Source organism: Heptranchias perlo, chromosome 17 (assembly GCF_035084215.1).
Source record: "Heptranchias perlo isolate sHepPer1 chromosome 17, sHepPer1.hap1, whole genome shotgun sequence".
Lineage (NCBI taxonomy): Eukaryota > Metazoa > Chordata > Chondrichthyes > Hexanchiformes > Hexanchidae > Heptranchias > Heptranchias perlo.
Window position 1 is genome coordinate 54,253,063 of NC_090341.1, and position 14,837 is coordinate 54,267,899.

At 41.8% G+C, this 14,837-nt stretch overlaps 1 protein-coding gene across 1 annotated transcript in view; it reads right to left on the bottom strand.

The window, feature by feature from the left end:
• dock3 (dedicator of cytokinesis 3) overlaps positions 1-3,780 on the bottom strand; it is a 1,008,697-nt gene extending 1,004,917 nt beyond the window's left edge. Inside the window, exon 1 of the mRNA XM_067999007.1 lies at positions 3,663-3,780. Coding sequence (XP_067855108.1) covers positions 3,663-3,699 — 37 coding nt within the window. The 5' untranslated portion in view covers positions 3,700-3,780. The remainder of the gene's footprint in view (positions 1-3,662) is intronic.
• Positions 3,781-14,837: the final 11,057 nt, after the last annotated feature.

The following is a 14,837-nucleotide window of genomic DNA, read 5'->3' on the forward strand; positions in this document are numbered from 1 at the left end:
CCTCTACTGTGAAGACTGACACAAAGCAATTATTCAACAAGTCCGCCTAAATGTATCTACACCAGTGCAAAAAACAAACAAATATGATAAATACACATGCATAATTGTACATAGCTAGATACCACCTGCCACGATGATTAAAAAATAAATTCACAAAAGGTTATCCTTATTTCTCCATCCTAATGTGAATACTGTGAAAGTGTCACTTTAATGAGGCCCTGCAGCACACACTTTCTGTATTTCAGCTCATTAAAGAAACAGCATCTTGTTTTGCTATCCTATTCTATTAAACAGTACCGGGGGGAAAAAAATAATTTCCCATAAACTAAACTGCCACAAGCTCCACCCAATAGGTTTTCAGTAAAGTATTACTCGTCAGAAATGTTACTTGGATACATCTAGGAAGAGATTATAGACGTGTACAGTTAGTATTTAAATTCAGCCTGCATTGGATCAGAAAAGTCTTCTTCATACACAAAGTAACCAATAGATGGAATGGACTTCTGGATAGTATGGTAGAGGCGAAATCCCCGGAATCATTTAAGAAACAGTTGGATCCTCTGATGGAAGATCTGTAGGTTTTTTCCAGATGGATGTGCTTCCTCATCTGTTATCTGTTTTGTGATCTTCTGAATAACTATGGATGGTCTACAGCAGGAGCGCCCAAGAGTTTCGTATTCATGGGCTGATCAGGGTCCATATAATTGAATCTCATGGGCCACAGTTTAAACCATCATTCCCACTAATATCTCAAAGAGCAGACAAAACATCCTAGTGTTCTGCTTTAGGATTTATTCACCAATAAGGCAACAGTGCTAAAAACAGCATTTTCAAAATTTCCAAACACATGAAATTCAAACAGAAAAAAAGCAACAAAGAAAGGTAAGCACAAATAGAATGGAGTTACCTGTGCTTTGTGGGTTAGAATGCAGGGTTGCAAGAATGGGAATGTTACATAGACTACAATTTGGGTACCTTGCTCCATTAATCTTGCAAGGGCACTATTCCTTCTATTTTCTTCCTATTCCATGCATTACCTGCAAGCAAAAGGCTAGATGGGCTACCTGCTCCCAGGTGTCACCTGTGATGCTCTGAGCTGGCTACTGGAAGGTGCTCAAAAATTGTTCTGGGATGATTCTCCTTCTCATTTTCTGCCCATCCCATGGAACACCTAGTCTCTGCGCAACACCTCCCTGTGACTCAATTTGGGGACTCAATGTGAGAAATTGAAGATATAATTTCAAATTCTACCACACTATGGCACAGGACCTTGGTGCTCCAATGTGGTTTTTAAAAAAAATTGACTGCAGTATTTCACACTGTTATTTATATCACTGTTAGGTAGATTATTCTTTGGAAAGGTAACAGACTAATATTAATCAATCCATCCTTTTAAAAAATCTATCAGAATAGCTCCCCTAATGTCTTAGCAGGTTTAGCCAGTGAATAGCTTACCCAGACCAGGAAGATCCTAGATTTGATCTCTATTCTGTGCTGACTTACTTGATTTCAGTCAGTGGTAGGGTAATATAATTAGTTAGGAAGTGGAAATTTGGTCAGCATTCCTGCTCCTCATTGCTATACAGCAACCACTGCTAAAAGTGCAGTTGTCTGGATATCAGGTGAGGACAGAATCAGATTTGATTGTAATGCCAACCAGTGACACTCACTATCAAGGTTCATCCATAATATTGGTCACTTGAAAGAAGTACAGAGGGCATCTGGCACTTGTGAAACTAGAAGCCAGCAAGGAGAAAATGTCTTCAGGAGAGAGGGGATTGGGAAAATTGTGGAGGAAAAAATGCAACACAAACTGTTTTTACAGGTGTAAAAAAGTCAAAATAATAAATCAATGCACCTTAACATGTCTCACACAAAACACAAAAAAAGCTGGTATACATTAGAACAATGCAAGCTTACACTCGGAAATTAGGGAAAGTATTGATTTGAAATCAACAAATAAACACTTTTTCACGTAAGGGCTGTTGGGAAGTTTGTAAACAGAAAGGGATTGTAGGTGTTTATATGGAGGGAAAGTACTTGCTTCTGTGGTGCACGGAGATAATGCTGACCTGTGAACAGCTTCCTGTCTTTTGGAGGATAATGGCAGTTGTAAGGCTCCTCTACAAATTACACTTCACTGATGTGAATACACTCCACTGGTGTCAGAAGTGGATCAACAAAGCACACGTCTGACATCCACCGTATTCTACATATGTAACTTGTTGAGACATGCATTCCACGTGGGTAATCAGTAAGCAAAGCAGGTCCATTTCAATGAATTGTGAAAGAAACATTTCAACTACTGCTTATTCTGCAAAAGTAGGAAATGGTTCACATCTAAAATACTATTGTAAAGGGGTATCTAATGTCATTCCTCCACACACAAAGCTTGAATGGGCGTTCAACTTCCAAGGTACAATCATGCAAAATTTCTGTTTACCTTTCAGAGCTGTCAGTCAACTAAGCGGGTATTATTAAAATCTATTGGTACCAGTCATTCTCACATGGTGATTGACAGCTCTAAAATGTAAATACAACAATGTTGGTATTAAGTCAATAAAACTAGAAGTTTCCTCCCGTTACAATTAAAAATTATGCCATACCGTAGCTTTAATTAGATGCCGCTCTGTATTCTAAACTGCATCAACTAAAGGATAATGTAAAATCCTATGTACATAACATTTAATCATAGATTCAGCGAACAAACCATAGCTTTATTATAAACTTTGCTTTAAACAATTACAATGGCATATCCTTCGCATAAGTATGATTTTATTAAGAAACTAACATTTCAATGGCTTAATAATAAATCACAGCACATATATTGCTACCATGCCTAAAATGGCTGAACGGATGTAGAGCAGATGGCATATAGGCTTTAACACTTGTTCAACAGCCTCTGTTGACCTGCGTTTTGCTCGCTGCACACTTATTTCATGCCCTCCATTGCCATTTTAAACCCCCAACAGGATCCATGTGTGTTGCAAGGTGCACAGTGTCAGGACGTAATAACAGCGCCCTCCATCGAAATATGATTCTTTTGACTAGCCCGGAACATCATATATAACCAAATCAACAGGGGAAAGAGGGAGCAAAACACAAGCTCCATCAGGAGACAAAATTTATATTTGCAATCTCCGCTGTAAAAACTAAAATCCCTAACATGAAAACAGCAATGCATACAAAAGCAACTCTTAACGATTATACAAATTGCACGCAACAGTTTATGTAACGGATTTCTAATACACTTCGCATGGAAGCTGATTTGACATCAATTCCGCGATATTTAGACTCAGCTGTCACCGACTTTGAACACTTGAAACCAACTGTCTGAAAACCCTCGTCTCAACGCCTTTAAACCCATTATCGTGGGAAAATTGCACCGTCAAAATCCATCCTGCTTTCCACTAAAGTTGCAACCATCTAATTTCTTTTAAATGCTCCTTGCAGAAAATCGCGAGTGAATGATTGCAAACATTAAGTGTTATTCATTGCGACCTCCTGCAGCCCCCGCAACAGTCAGCACTCCACGACCGGTTGTTTTTTTTTTGGGGGGGGGGGTGGAGGGAATGACATTAAGGAGGTGCTTATTTTTCTTTCTCATTTAATTTCTTTTTTTTCCAAAATAAACAGCAGTCACCATCAACACAACAACTCACCGACTCCAAATTTCTCTTCCTCCGTCGGTGTCCACATCTCGTACGGTGCTGGACAAGCCCGAGAGTCGGCCGGTTTGCATGGAATTCTCTCACGGTGTGCGCGCGCGCGCAGGCGGGAGCGGGGCGGGGGGTGAGCAGTGTTATCACTCACTGACCCGGCACTGAAGAGTCCTGTTATCCCTGGCTTTGAGGCAGGGTTTCGTTGCAGTGGTGGTGGTGGTGGTGGGAGGCGTTGGCTGGTAGACTACTGCCTGGCCTCACCCGGCCCGGCTCGGCTCTCGCTCATTCCGCCGCAGCAACCACACTCAATACCAGCGACGCCATCCAGAGTCACGTTGCTCGTGTTGTGGCCGCGCGCGTGAAGGCATGCGCTGGTTAACGGAAAGCTCTCGCGCTACAGCAGGCTGAGCGCGCGCCGCCACCCGCCGCCCGAGAGGAGTTGATAGGATGGGGAGGGGGAGCACGCTCATCGCTTGTTACCATGGCGACCAGACAGACGCTCGCGCGGGTGAGAACGACAACACTTTTTCGCGCGCACGAGGATCGAGCAGGAGATTTTAAAAAAAGGAAACCGAGCAATGAATCCGTATGAAGGCTCAACGGAATTGAAGGACCGGTGTTCAAAATCGCCGACTTGTAAATCGGTCATGTGTTGGTGAGTGGAGAGCTTAGTCTGCTTCCAATCCCATCACCAAGTCGGTGTGGGTCTATATATAATATCATTTTTGACAATTAGACCGGTGCATTTTTGCAGTGGAATTTATGACATTCTTTAGTGGCAACTATAGAAGTGGTTATTACTGCAAACTGCACCAAATAATGCACTACATAAAGACCAGCTTGGAGAGAAAATGAACTGAACCCAACACTGTTGGAGCCTGCACGCCCAAGTCTTGAGTGCAGTACCACCAACTAATTGGCTCAAGAGGTTGCTGCCCACCAGGACAAGCCCTCCTCTTTTCTGCTCCTCCCAAATTTGAAGTCACGGATGCCAAGAAGCATGCCAATCCAGAAAACTAGAGAGGATATAGGGTTAAATGTAAGAGATTTAGAACAGAAAGAAGGAGAAAGTTTTTTTACACAAAGGGTTGGGGCGAGGCTATGAAATAGAATAGTGACTGAAGCAGAGACCATGGCCATGATTTTGACCTGGAGCCGGGAACTGAGCTGGTGGGTATATATTCCCATGGGAAACCTAGAAGTCAGTTCATTGCGTTGGAATCTGCGATCGCAACTCAATTGCAGGTGATTATTTTTGCTTCCGGGTTTCCCGCACGTCGGCCAGCCACATTGCCAGGCTGGCTGCCTGTCCGGAGGGAAAGGAGCCGGGAATCGGAGAGGAGGGAGAGGGGGAGAGATCGTGGGACATAGAGGACATCGGGGCGGGGAGGGGGGGTCTGATGCCATGGAAGACATGGGGGGGGGGTGGGGGAGTCTGATGTCGGAGGTGGAGATCGGGGCGGTGGTGGCCGTGGAGAAGATCACAGACCAGGAGGTGATCGAGTCATCCGAAGAGTTGGAGATCGGGTGTCTTCGGAAGAGTTGGAGATCGGCAGTCATCGGAAGAGTTGGAGGTCGGCAGTCATCGGAAGAGTTGGAGGTCAGCAGTCATCGGAAGAGTTGGAGATCGGGAGTCTTCGGAAGAGTTGGAGATCGGCAGTCATCGGAAGAGTTGGAGATCGGCAGTCATCGGAAGAGTTGGAGGTCAGCAGTCATCGGAAGAGTTGGAGATCGGGAGTCTTCGGAAGAGTTGGAGATCGGCAGTCATCGGAAGAGTTGGAGATCGGGAGTCTTCGGAAGAGTTGGAGGTCGGCAGTCATCGGAAGAGTTGGAGATCGGGTGTCTTCGGAAGAGTTGGAGGTCAGCAGTCATCGGAAGAGTTGGAGATCGGGAGTCTTCGGAAGAGTTGGAGATCGGCAGTCATCGGAAGAGTTGGAGGTCGGCAGTCATCGGAAGAGTTGGAGGTGGGGTTGTCTCGGCCATCAGGGGTGGGGAGTCTGCCATCTGGGGGGCCTTCCATGAGGGGGGTCTACCTTCGGGGGAGGGTCTCAGATATTGGGGGAGATCAAACATTGGGGGGGGGGGGGTCAGACGATCATGGGAGGTAAGCTTGTTGGGCATGGAGGGATCACTCCTGCTCCTCCTGGCCCACAAGCAGTACTATAAAGGCACAAACTTCGTGGATCCGGCCCTTCTCACCTTCTCTCGCCGGACAAGATTCACGAGCCCCGGGAAACCTGTGCAGGTGAGGTTAAATTCATTTCAGAATTAGAATCAACAAAAAAATTACATACCTCAACTATTTCAATGGGGTATATTGCCCTTTTAACAATCTGTCCACCAGCTTTAAGTGGGGACGGGACTTCCAGGTTTCGGTTGCGTGCTCACACCCAAACGCGCCTAGTTTATACCCGGAAGTGGGCGCATTGGAACCAGGTTGCAATTCCTCTGCTAAAATCTACAATTTTGACTACCTACCCACACCCAGCCCACCCTTTCTTTGGGGTTAAAATTATCCCCATGTCAACATTTAAGAATAAATTAGATAGATGGTTGAAAGAAAGGGGGATAAAAATATATGGGAGCAGGATGGGCTCATGGCACTAGGACTACTGCTCACGTGAAGAATAAACACCACAGACTGGTTGGGCTAAATGGCCTGTTTCCATGTTAGAATTATATAGAAATTACATGTAATGTATGAAAGAATCTAAGATAAGTACCAGGTAGCTATTTTGTTCAATTTAATCATGACACATCCCATGCAAAATGCAACTAGTCCAATCGTTTTATGCACAATATAAGGGTCACAGTGTTTCATTAAAAAAAAATCCTCAAAATGTATCCATGTTCTTGTTTTCCATGGTATGAACTGAAGTAATCCAGCGTATCTCTCTTTCTCTCCCATTTGGAACATTAGTTATGTGAGTAATGGCATTGGGGCATTTAGACAGAGCGGGAAGTGGTGAGATGGAGGATGAAGATTCCCTCCGTGCTTTTTAAAAATTTCTTGGTTACACAGGCCTCCACATATAGCGGGCAAATTGCGTTGACACCAACACGCCCGCTATAAGTATTGGGAACTATAGCAGAAAATGCTGAACTCGCATCAATGAAGCCCAACACAAGATCAACTCATCTGTGTTTGATTACTTAATTAGGCCAGGGGAGGGTCACTATTATAATATTCCATCATAAAGTATTACAACCTTTTTAATTGCTGGACTATATTTGAGATCATTAGGAAAAGCCATAACTATTGGAGACATACACACTGTAACCATTTTAACTACCTATTGATTAATGGGTAGTATATACTGTAAATGCAAGCTAATAGGCACCCTCTTAAATGTTAATGAGAACATTCCATTAATGGAGCATTTGCTTAGATATTGATCAATATATTCTACTGGGATTTTGGATGATGGGAATATTTTGCTCGCACCAAAGTATTTCTCCAAAAGGTTACAATGTTAGCAGGAACCTGCTTTTGTATTATAAAATGTAGTTTTTGGGGGGGAACAGAAGGGCAAAAAGGAGAACTGAATTACGTTCCCCAGAGGAAGGAAGGTAAAATTTCAAGGCACAATCTACACATGGCATTTTAGTGTACCTCTTAATGACTGGCCCAAGAAGGGTATCCAGAAAAATGAAAATACAAGAACCGCTTTGAAAGCTGTTACTGACTGAGTTGTTTTCTTAATTAAAGATCTTAAATAAAAGGTCACGGTCCATCTAGCCAACAATAAAAGGAATAGGACAGAAGACAAGACTAATCACGAAGCAATGACTCAATGATGCCCAGTTTGGTTCTTAAGGGCGTGTAGATTTTGGGAGGAAGAAAAGACTGAGCCTTGATAAAGATAGCAATGGATAGGAGATGCAATAACAACAACAACTTGCATTTATATAGCGCCTTTAACGTAGTAAAATGTCCCAAGGGCACTTCACGGGAGTGTTATCAAACAAAATTTGACAACGAGCCACATAAGGAGGTATTAGGACAGGTGACCAAAGCTTGACCAAATAGGTAGCACTGCACAACTGAATGCAGCAGATTAAACATCATGCCTCAGTGCCCAAACCTTCATGCAAGTTGGGAATGAGTAAAAAAGGCTCTTCCAATCAGAAGAGGAGAGTGACTGTTACATTTTTGGTTTTTTTCTAATCTTTTTAGATTATTTTGGCTCTCATATCTTAGATTACTCTCATAGACAAGTCCCAACTCCTCATTCCTTAAAGAGTGTCTATACTTGCCATCAGATTTTGATGAGCTCTAGGTAACTTACCCAAGAAACAAACAGCAAACTGTATGATGTTTTTAAGATACAGGACTTATCCTATGACTCCATAAAATGTTACTCTTGTTTTCGAAAGCAGTAGGACATTATATCAGACCTCATTTTAAGTTTAAAGTATCAAGTGAATTTATTTTACAAAAGATGAACAAGCACGTAAGTAACAGTCACTTGATATAGTTATATATTTACAGCAGGCATCCTTCCACCTAACTCCTCGAGTGGACAAAATATAAAAATATCACAAGGGTAATTTTCAACATCGCCCGCTTGGGCAATAACTTGGAGGAGCCCGTCCGTTGTAGAACCCATCCGATTTTCAATCCATTGATAAAAGTGGAACAAAAATCCGGCGGGTGATCTGCTCCACCAGGTTACCACCCAGGCAGCAAAATTTAAAATTACCCCCCACAACTCTAGGAACTAAGATAACCCTTTGTAAATAGCTCTTCAATAATACCGTGTTTCTTTTCTTAGAATTTCTTACCACTCTGTGAGTCTAAAGAAGTGTTGGCAACCAGAAAAAGAGATATAAAAATAGTTTAAAATCCAACCTGAAGAAATGCGGTATTGACATCAATACATGGGAGAAAACCATCAAAGACCTCAAGCTGTTTCAGTCTATATGTGGGCAGGGAGTTAACAAGTTTGAACAAGCTAGGATTGCCAAAGAAAAAGGGCAACATTGACAGAGGAAAGAATGTCAGTCTGCTGCGACTACACCATCAACTGGATTGTCTTTCATATGTCAACTTTGTGGTTAAAATATGCTCACCAAAGGCTGTCCAATCTTAAAACTGCCCAGAAACAATCTTACTTGATTATTGAGGGATTCCCAAGAAGAAATAATCCAAATTGTTCTTGGGAATCCAACCTGATGTCTCTCTTTATCATGGTTTGCAATCTGATTGCTTCCTTCTCCTGAGACTTTCAAACAGACTCTGCTTTGAACAGAACAATTCTTTTTATATCCTGGAAAAGGGTATTTCTCAGATTTTGAATATTTGACCGCTCAGGTCCGCTAAATTGATTCCTGGGATGAGAGGGTTGTCCTATGAGGAAAGATTGAGTAGAATGGGCCTATACTCTCTGGAGTTTAGTAGAATGAGAGGTGATCTTATTGAAACATATAAGATTCTAAGAGGGCTTGACAGGGTAGATGCTGAGAGGATGTTCCCTGTGGCTGGACAGTCTAGAACTAGGGGACATAGTCTCAGGATAAGGGGTCAGACATTTAGGACTGAGATGAGGAGGAATTTCTTCACTCAGAGGAGTCGTGAATATTTGGAATTCTCTACCCCAGAGGGGTGTGGATGCTCAGTCGTTGAGTATATTCAAGATTGAGATCGATAGATTTTTGGATTGTAAAGAAATCAAGGGATATGGGGATCGAGCGGGAACGTGGAATTGAAGTCGAAGATCAGCCATGATCTTATTGAACGGCGGAGCAGACTCGAGGGACCGTATGGCCTACTCCTGCTCCTACTTCTTATGTTCTTAAGTTTTAAAAAGGAACTGTCGGTCATATATGAACTGATCCAATCACACAGCATTGTTTAATTTGAATTATTCCTCACTTCTGCTGTAACCAACAAAACTTGCAACGTTGTTTCAGGATAGGCTTGGTGCACGATTCTGGCTTAGCTGGCTGTTAAACTCCTTATGTATTCCTAGAGTTAAAGAGACAGTCACCAAATCGAATCTGTGGTCAGTGTTGTGATTCTTCAGTCCTGGGCTATCTAACTTTGTAAGTATGTTATCTTTCTGTATACTTTTTTATATGTTACTTTCTCAGAGAGACTTGATCTGTTAGACAAAGGTGTGCTATACTTTACAAGTTTGCTTCTGTCAAATACTCAACTGTAACTTTCCAATTTTCATTCTTAGCTTTTCCTCAGCTTAAAAGACCTGCTCCTTTTAAGCTCTTACAACTTCTTAAGTCTTTTGAAACATTCACCAAACTTTCAAAACCTTCTGGTTTGGGTGTCAAAAGCACAATCTTTAATTTTACAAAATAAAACCGCTTTTCATTATTTAGCCAATCAAGATCATCCATTTTATCATACTTATTGACTCCCCATTTTACTCTTTCCCTGAGCTCTGCAAAATAATACGCTTTAACGCCTACATACTGAGGCATACAGTGAACTGACACAATGACAAATCCTGACAATCAACTGATGGAGCATCTGAAGAGGCCAAGCCAGATGTTTATTGCTGAATAATGGGGCATTGCAAAGTGCAGAAATCCAGGTTTATTAACCAGGCACTAGAAGTCCTAATGTTAGGAATCAAGAAGGGAAAGGACACACTTTATGGGACTGATGCACCCCTCCCAAAGCATCTGGTGCAGCAGATATAGAAGTAGCTGGTAGAAGGGGTGAGTGTATTGTTCAGGAACTCCAAGAGCTGGAAAACATCAGAAAAAAGATGTCAGACCTCAAGAAATCTGCTACGGTAAGTCAACAATATTGGCTTGCATGCAAGAAAGCCCTGTCTGCTTACCTTTTAATCCTTTAAGTAGAATAGATTACCTAGATGTTGTATTTTCAAAATAGAACCAGGGTAAGGGACTTTTTTTGACACTTAGAATAAATGCTATAGTTACATATAGGTAATGCATATGGCAGCCTGTGGGTACAACAATAATTCTTAATGTGCTTCACTTAAGGAATAGGCATCCTCAATTTGTAGCATGGAGTATGCCCATGAAGCTGTGGCGCTATATAACATTGTCACTGCTTTGTGTACTTTCAATATCTCTTACTGTTCTGCTGTGCACAGACCCATAGAGAAGGTGGCCCAAAGCAATTTGAGCATTGACTCCTTTTGAAAGGGCCACTATTGAAATCATTGGCAGTAAGAGAACTGGGGGAGATGACAGTATGCCGGAAGATTTCCTGAATCAGGACTAGTATCATAATGTATATGTCATGACATGTCGTTTTATTGAGGTGCTGTCACAAAAGCGCACACTCAACTGAAATAATATCATACATAGTCATGCAATGGAAGCAATGCTTAAAGGTGTTTTTTTGAGACCCCATCTTTACATTTTTTTATCTCCTTTGCTTTCTTAGGACTTGTAAAGACTGTTGGTAACAACCATTCCTGGAATAAGCCAACACCTCACAGCACCCTGCATCACTATCACCACCTCTGCCTAGCACCGGCATAACTACACACACTCCAGAAAATGTAGAAAGTGAAATTGAAGAGGTAGCAGAGGGAATCACGTTTTCCAGATGAGCAGGACAAAGTGATGGTGGCATCTAAAGGACAGGCACCTGCTGACCAGAGGTCCAGCACGATCCTGCTTCTGTTGCAGCACCTAGGGATTCAGGCCTCTCAGGGCTTACTTAAAAACATAGATGGTTGGCTAAGCAGGATTGTCTATTTAAGTCTCTTGCTTTGGTGCAAACTGCACTGTAAGGTCTAATAAGGAATATGAAGGAGTCCACAACCTGAACCTATGTAGTCATGGATGAATGTCTGTACTGTAGTCTGCCATGAGTACATGGCCACTCCTGTGGCAACTGTAGTGGTGCCCTCAGTGGTGCAGGCTATAGGCACAGTGGGATTGTCTTTCATTAAGACTGACAATCAAAGCTAACCCACTGTGAAACACTTGTTACAGTGAATCAAATCAAACTTTCACAGGTAACAGGGTGTTTTCTTGGTTACCAGATCAAGCAATTCACCTTCTTTCAGGACAAACAGAACTGAAAGTTTCATAAATAAGACCCCTGTTGAGAGACACATTACAGTTAATGGCCCTTCAAGACTGGAATAGTACAAATGCCATAGACTATAAGCATAGGCAGTTGTCAGCCCTCTGATTAGTATTCATTATCACATGGACACACTTGGCATTTACTAGTATTTGTTAGACAGTAAGACTGTTAAACAACATGTACATCTGCATTAACAATCAAACTATTTTCTCTTGATGGAATTGGCTACAAGCAATCAACATTAATGGGAATGAGGCATTTCCTTTCAGGAACTGCCAACCGTCTTTGTAGATAGCTCCCAGAAAATGCTTTATCAGCGGCAAACATGGAAGACACCTTAAATGTGTTATAATACTGGCAAGCTTTAAATTACTAATAAAAAATATATATGGAGAATTTTTTCAAAACCCCACACTATTGGTGGGGCCTCACATAGCCAGTGCACATGGAAAATTGGGGGACCTTGCAAAATGTATTCTATAATCTACAGAAATGTTTATGATGCGACACAAGGTGGACCTCTTTGTCTGTCACATCATTACAGATGTAAGGAATCTTACAACACCAGGTTATAGTCCAACTGTTTTATTTGAAAATCACAAGCTTTCGGAGGCTTTCTCCTTCGTCAGGTGAGCAAGTGTGGGATTCCATGGAAGGTTACCGCATTTATAGTCAGAGAACAATACCTGGTGATTACAGATAATCTTTCCAACTGCCTGTTGTCAAGGCAATCAAAGTGTTCAGACAGAGTGATGTTACCTACAGGACCACCGAATACACAAACAGCCAGAACACAAAACAGAGAGAGAGAGGGAGAGAAACATCCGAAAGGAAGAGAAAGACAGAGAATGACCCGTTGTGTTAAAAACAGATAACTTTTTTTCGCTGGTGGGGTTACCTGGTGTTGTAAGATTCCTTACATTTGTCAACCCCAGTCCATCACCCGCATCTCCACATCACATCATTACAGGAGAGAGTTATGGAGCATGCAGCAGTTGACATTTTATTTTTAAAAGCCTGGGTGGGTTTGCCTGAAAGGCAGGTATCAGTTGCGAAATCTGTAGTGCTGCTTTAAGATCCCTTTTGTATGTTCGATAATCATTCTGGTTGTGGCATGAGCTTCATTCTATCTGTGCTTTGTTTCTGTCCATGCTTAGCACAGGAGTGTAATGAACCATACCTGCAGAGGGTAGCATTGGTCACCCAGGAGCTATCCTTCCACTCTTCCATTCCCTTCAAATAAGAATTGCACCGGTAAGTTGCAGCCTGTGAGTAAGGCATGCTGAGAAACAGTTATTGATCTGCATGGCTCTGTGGTGATGGTCGCATTCCAGCTGGACATTGGGAAAATAAGATCCATTTTGATACATTCTTTTTAAGTGAGTTAATATCTCTGGTAAGATAGCAGACAGGAATATCGTATCAGTTCATTCAGTGTCTGCTCATATTGCCGGCAGTCATTTTTAGACTTTTTTTTTCGAAATAGGACTGCATGTGTTCACCCTTCTGTAATACATATTGCAGATTGAATTCTGTAAAGAGCATGTTTAAATTTTATGAACTCTGATTAAAATAGATGATTTAGATTCTCTGAAACATGGTTGCCTTAAGCAGCTTTCATATTGGCCTTGTTTTTATTCGGATTCTGGGAGACCAGTGTCTGAGCCGCCCCCACTATTTACACAGCTAAACCTGGCTCTCTTATGCTCACCACAGAATTTTTCGTGGGTGTATGAGTCTGCCACCAAGATAAGGGAGCTGGATTTAGTAGTATAAATGTTGGCAGTCAGTTCACAGATGCTGATTTCCTAGACTCTAAATTAAAACAAGGCCAATATAAAAACAGCTTCTGTCTCCTTGACTGTGTTTTGCACCTTTGTCACCTCCACCACTACCAGCACATGATGTTTATACATCAGCAAGTGTAAAATGGCTATGAGGTAGGATATTTGAGTAATTCAAACTAACTGCTGAATGTACATTTTACCAGTGGTGATAAGCTAAGCAGCTGTTTATCAGAATTTGTAGTGTTTCTACTTGGGCAGACAGTGGAGGCAGATCGTCTGAATTGCCTTAATGCTCACAAGTCAGAATATCACCCCGTAGTTTTTAAAGCACACCATTTGTAACAGTTATTTTGCATAACATCAAATTTCACATTTAATAGGGATTAGAAATGGAAAATAAAAATCACCATATACTTAAACCTTGCAATTGAAACATTAGATGCATGCTCAAAATGTATTATCTAATAAATGTAACGTTTAAAAAAAAGTAATGAATTTCTTAGTTATTTGTTAAAAACATATTTTGTTCCACTTGTATTTAAATTAGGTGACAGTAATTACACCAATTAGTTTGGTGGGCTGAGAAATTGCTTAATGGATAGTATGTTTTCCTGAATTAGGTAAGAGTTAGATGATAACTGGTTCTGTCACCTGGAATGCCCTTGTATTACTAACATGCTGCCATGAATAAGGCATATTAAATATTGCCACTTCAGTCACTCTGGCCAGCTCACACAGGCTGCACATAATTGGCCACTTAATAGTGCCTCCTGCAGCCCTCATGAAGAAGATAGAAGCTATGAAAGTACATGACCAAATCTTGGAATTTATCTGGGATGGGTATTCCAGCTCCAAGAGCTATGTAAAGGTCGATGACTGGCTCACTAGGCAGTATTTTCTCTGTTTAGCAGTGTTAGCTGCTGGTGGAGTGAAAAATCAGGCAGGAACCCATAATGACAAGTCCCTACCCATTTGTATGGCAGTACTTACCTTCCTGTGTTACTTCCACTGGACAATGGAAATACCTGTCCAAGTATGGGTGGCCATATTTAAAATAAGTGATAACGAAGTTATGATTTTAAAAGTAGCATTTTCTGGCATTACTGCTTTGGTAATACCCGATGCCCCCGAGCCCTACCGTGATAACTTTTCACGTGCAGGCAGGAATGCCACTTGGCCTACCAAAAGAATTTTTCGGTCCTGATCTCAGGAACTTCACTAGGGTCAGCATTGGGTCAGTTGGGCAGGCAGAAGTCCCACCCTGCTACATTTCCATCAGTGATCATACCAATGAGGAAAAGCTAGACTACTGAAAAGAAAAGTGTGGCGAAGTTCCCACCATAATCGATGGACTTA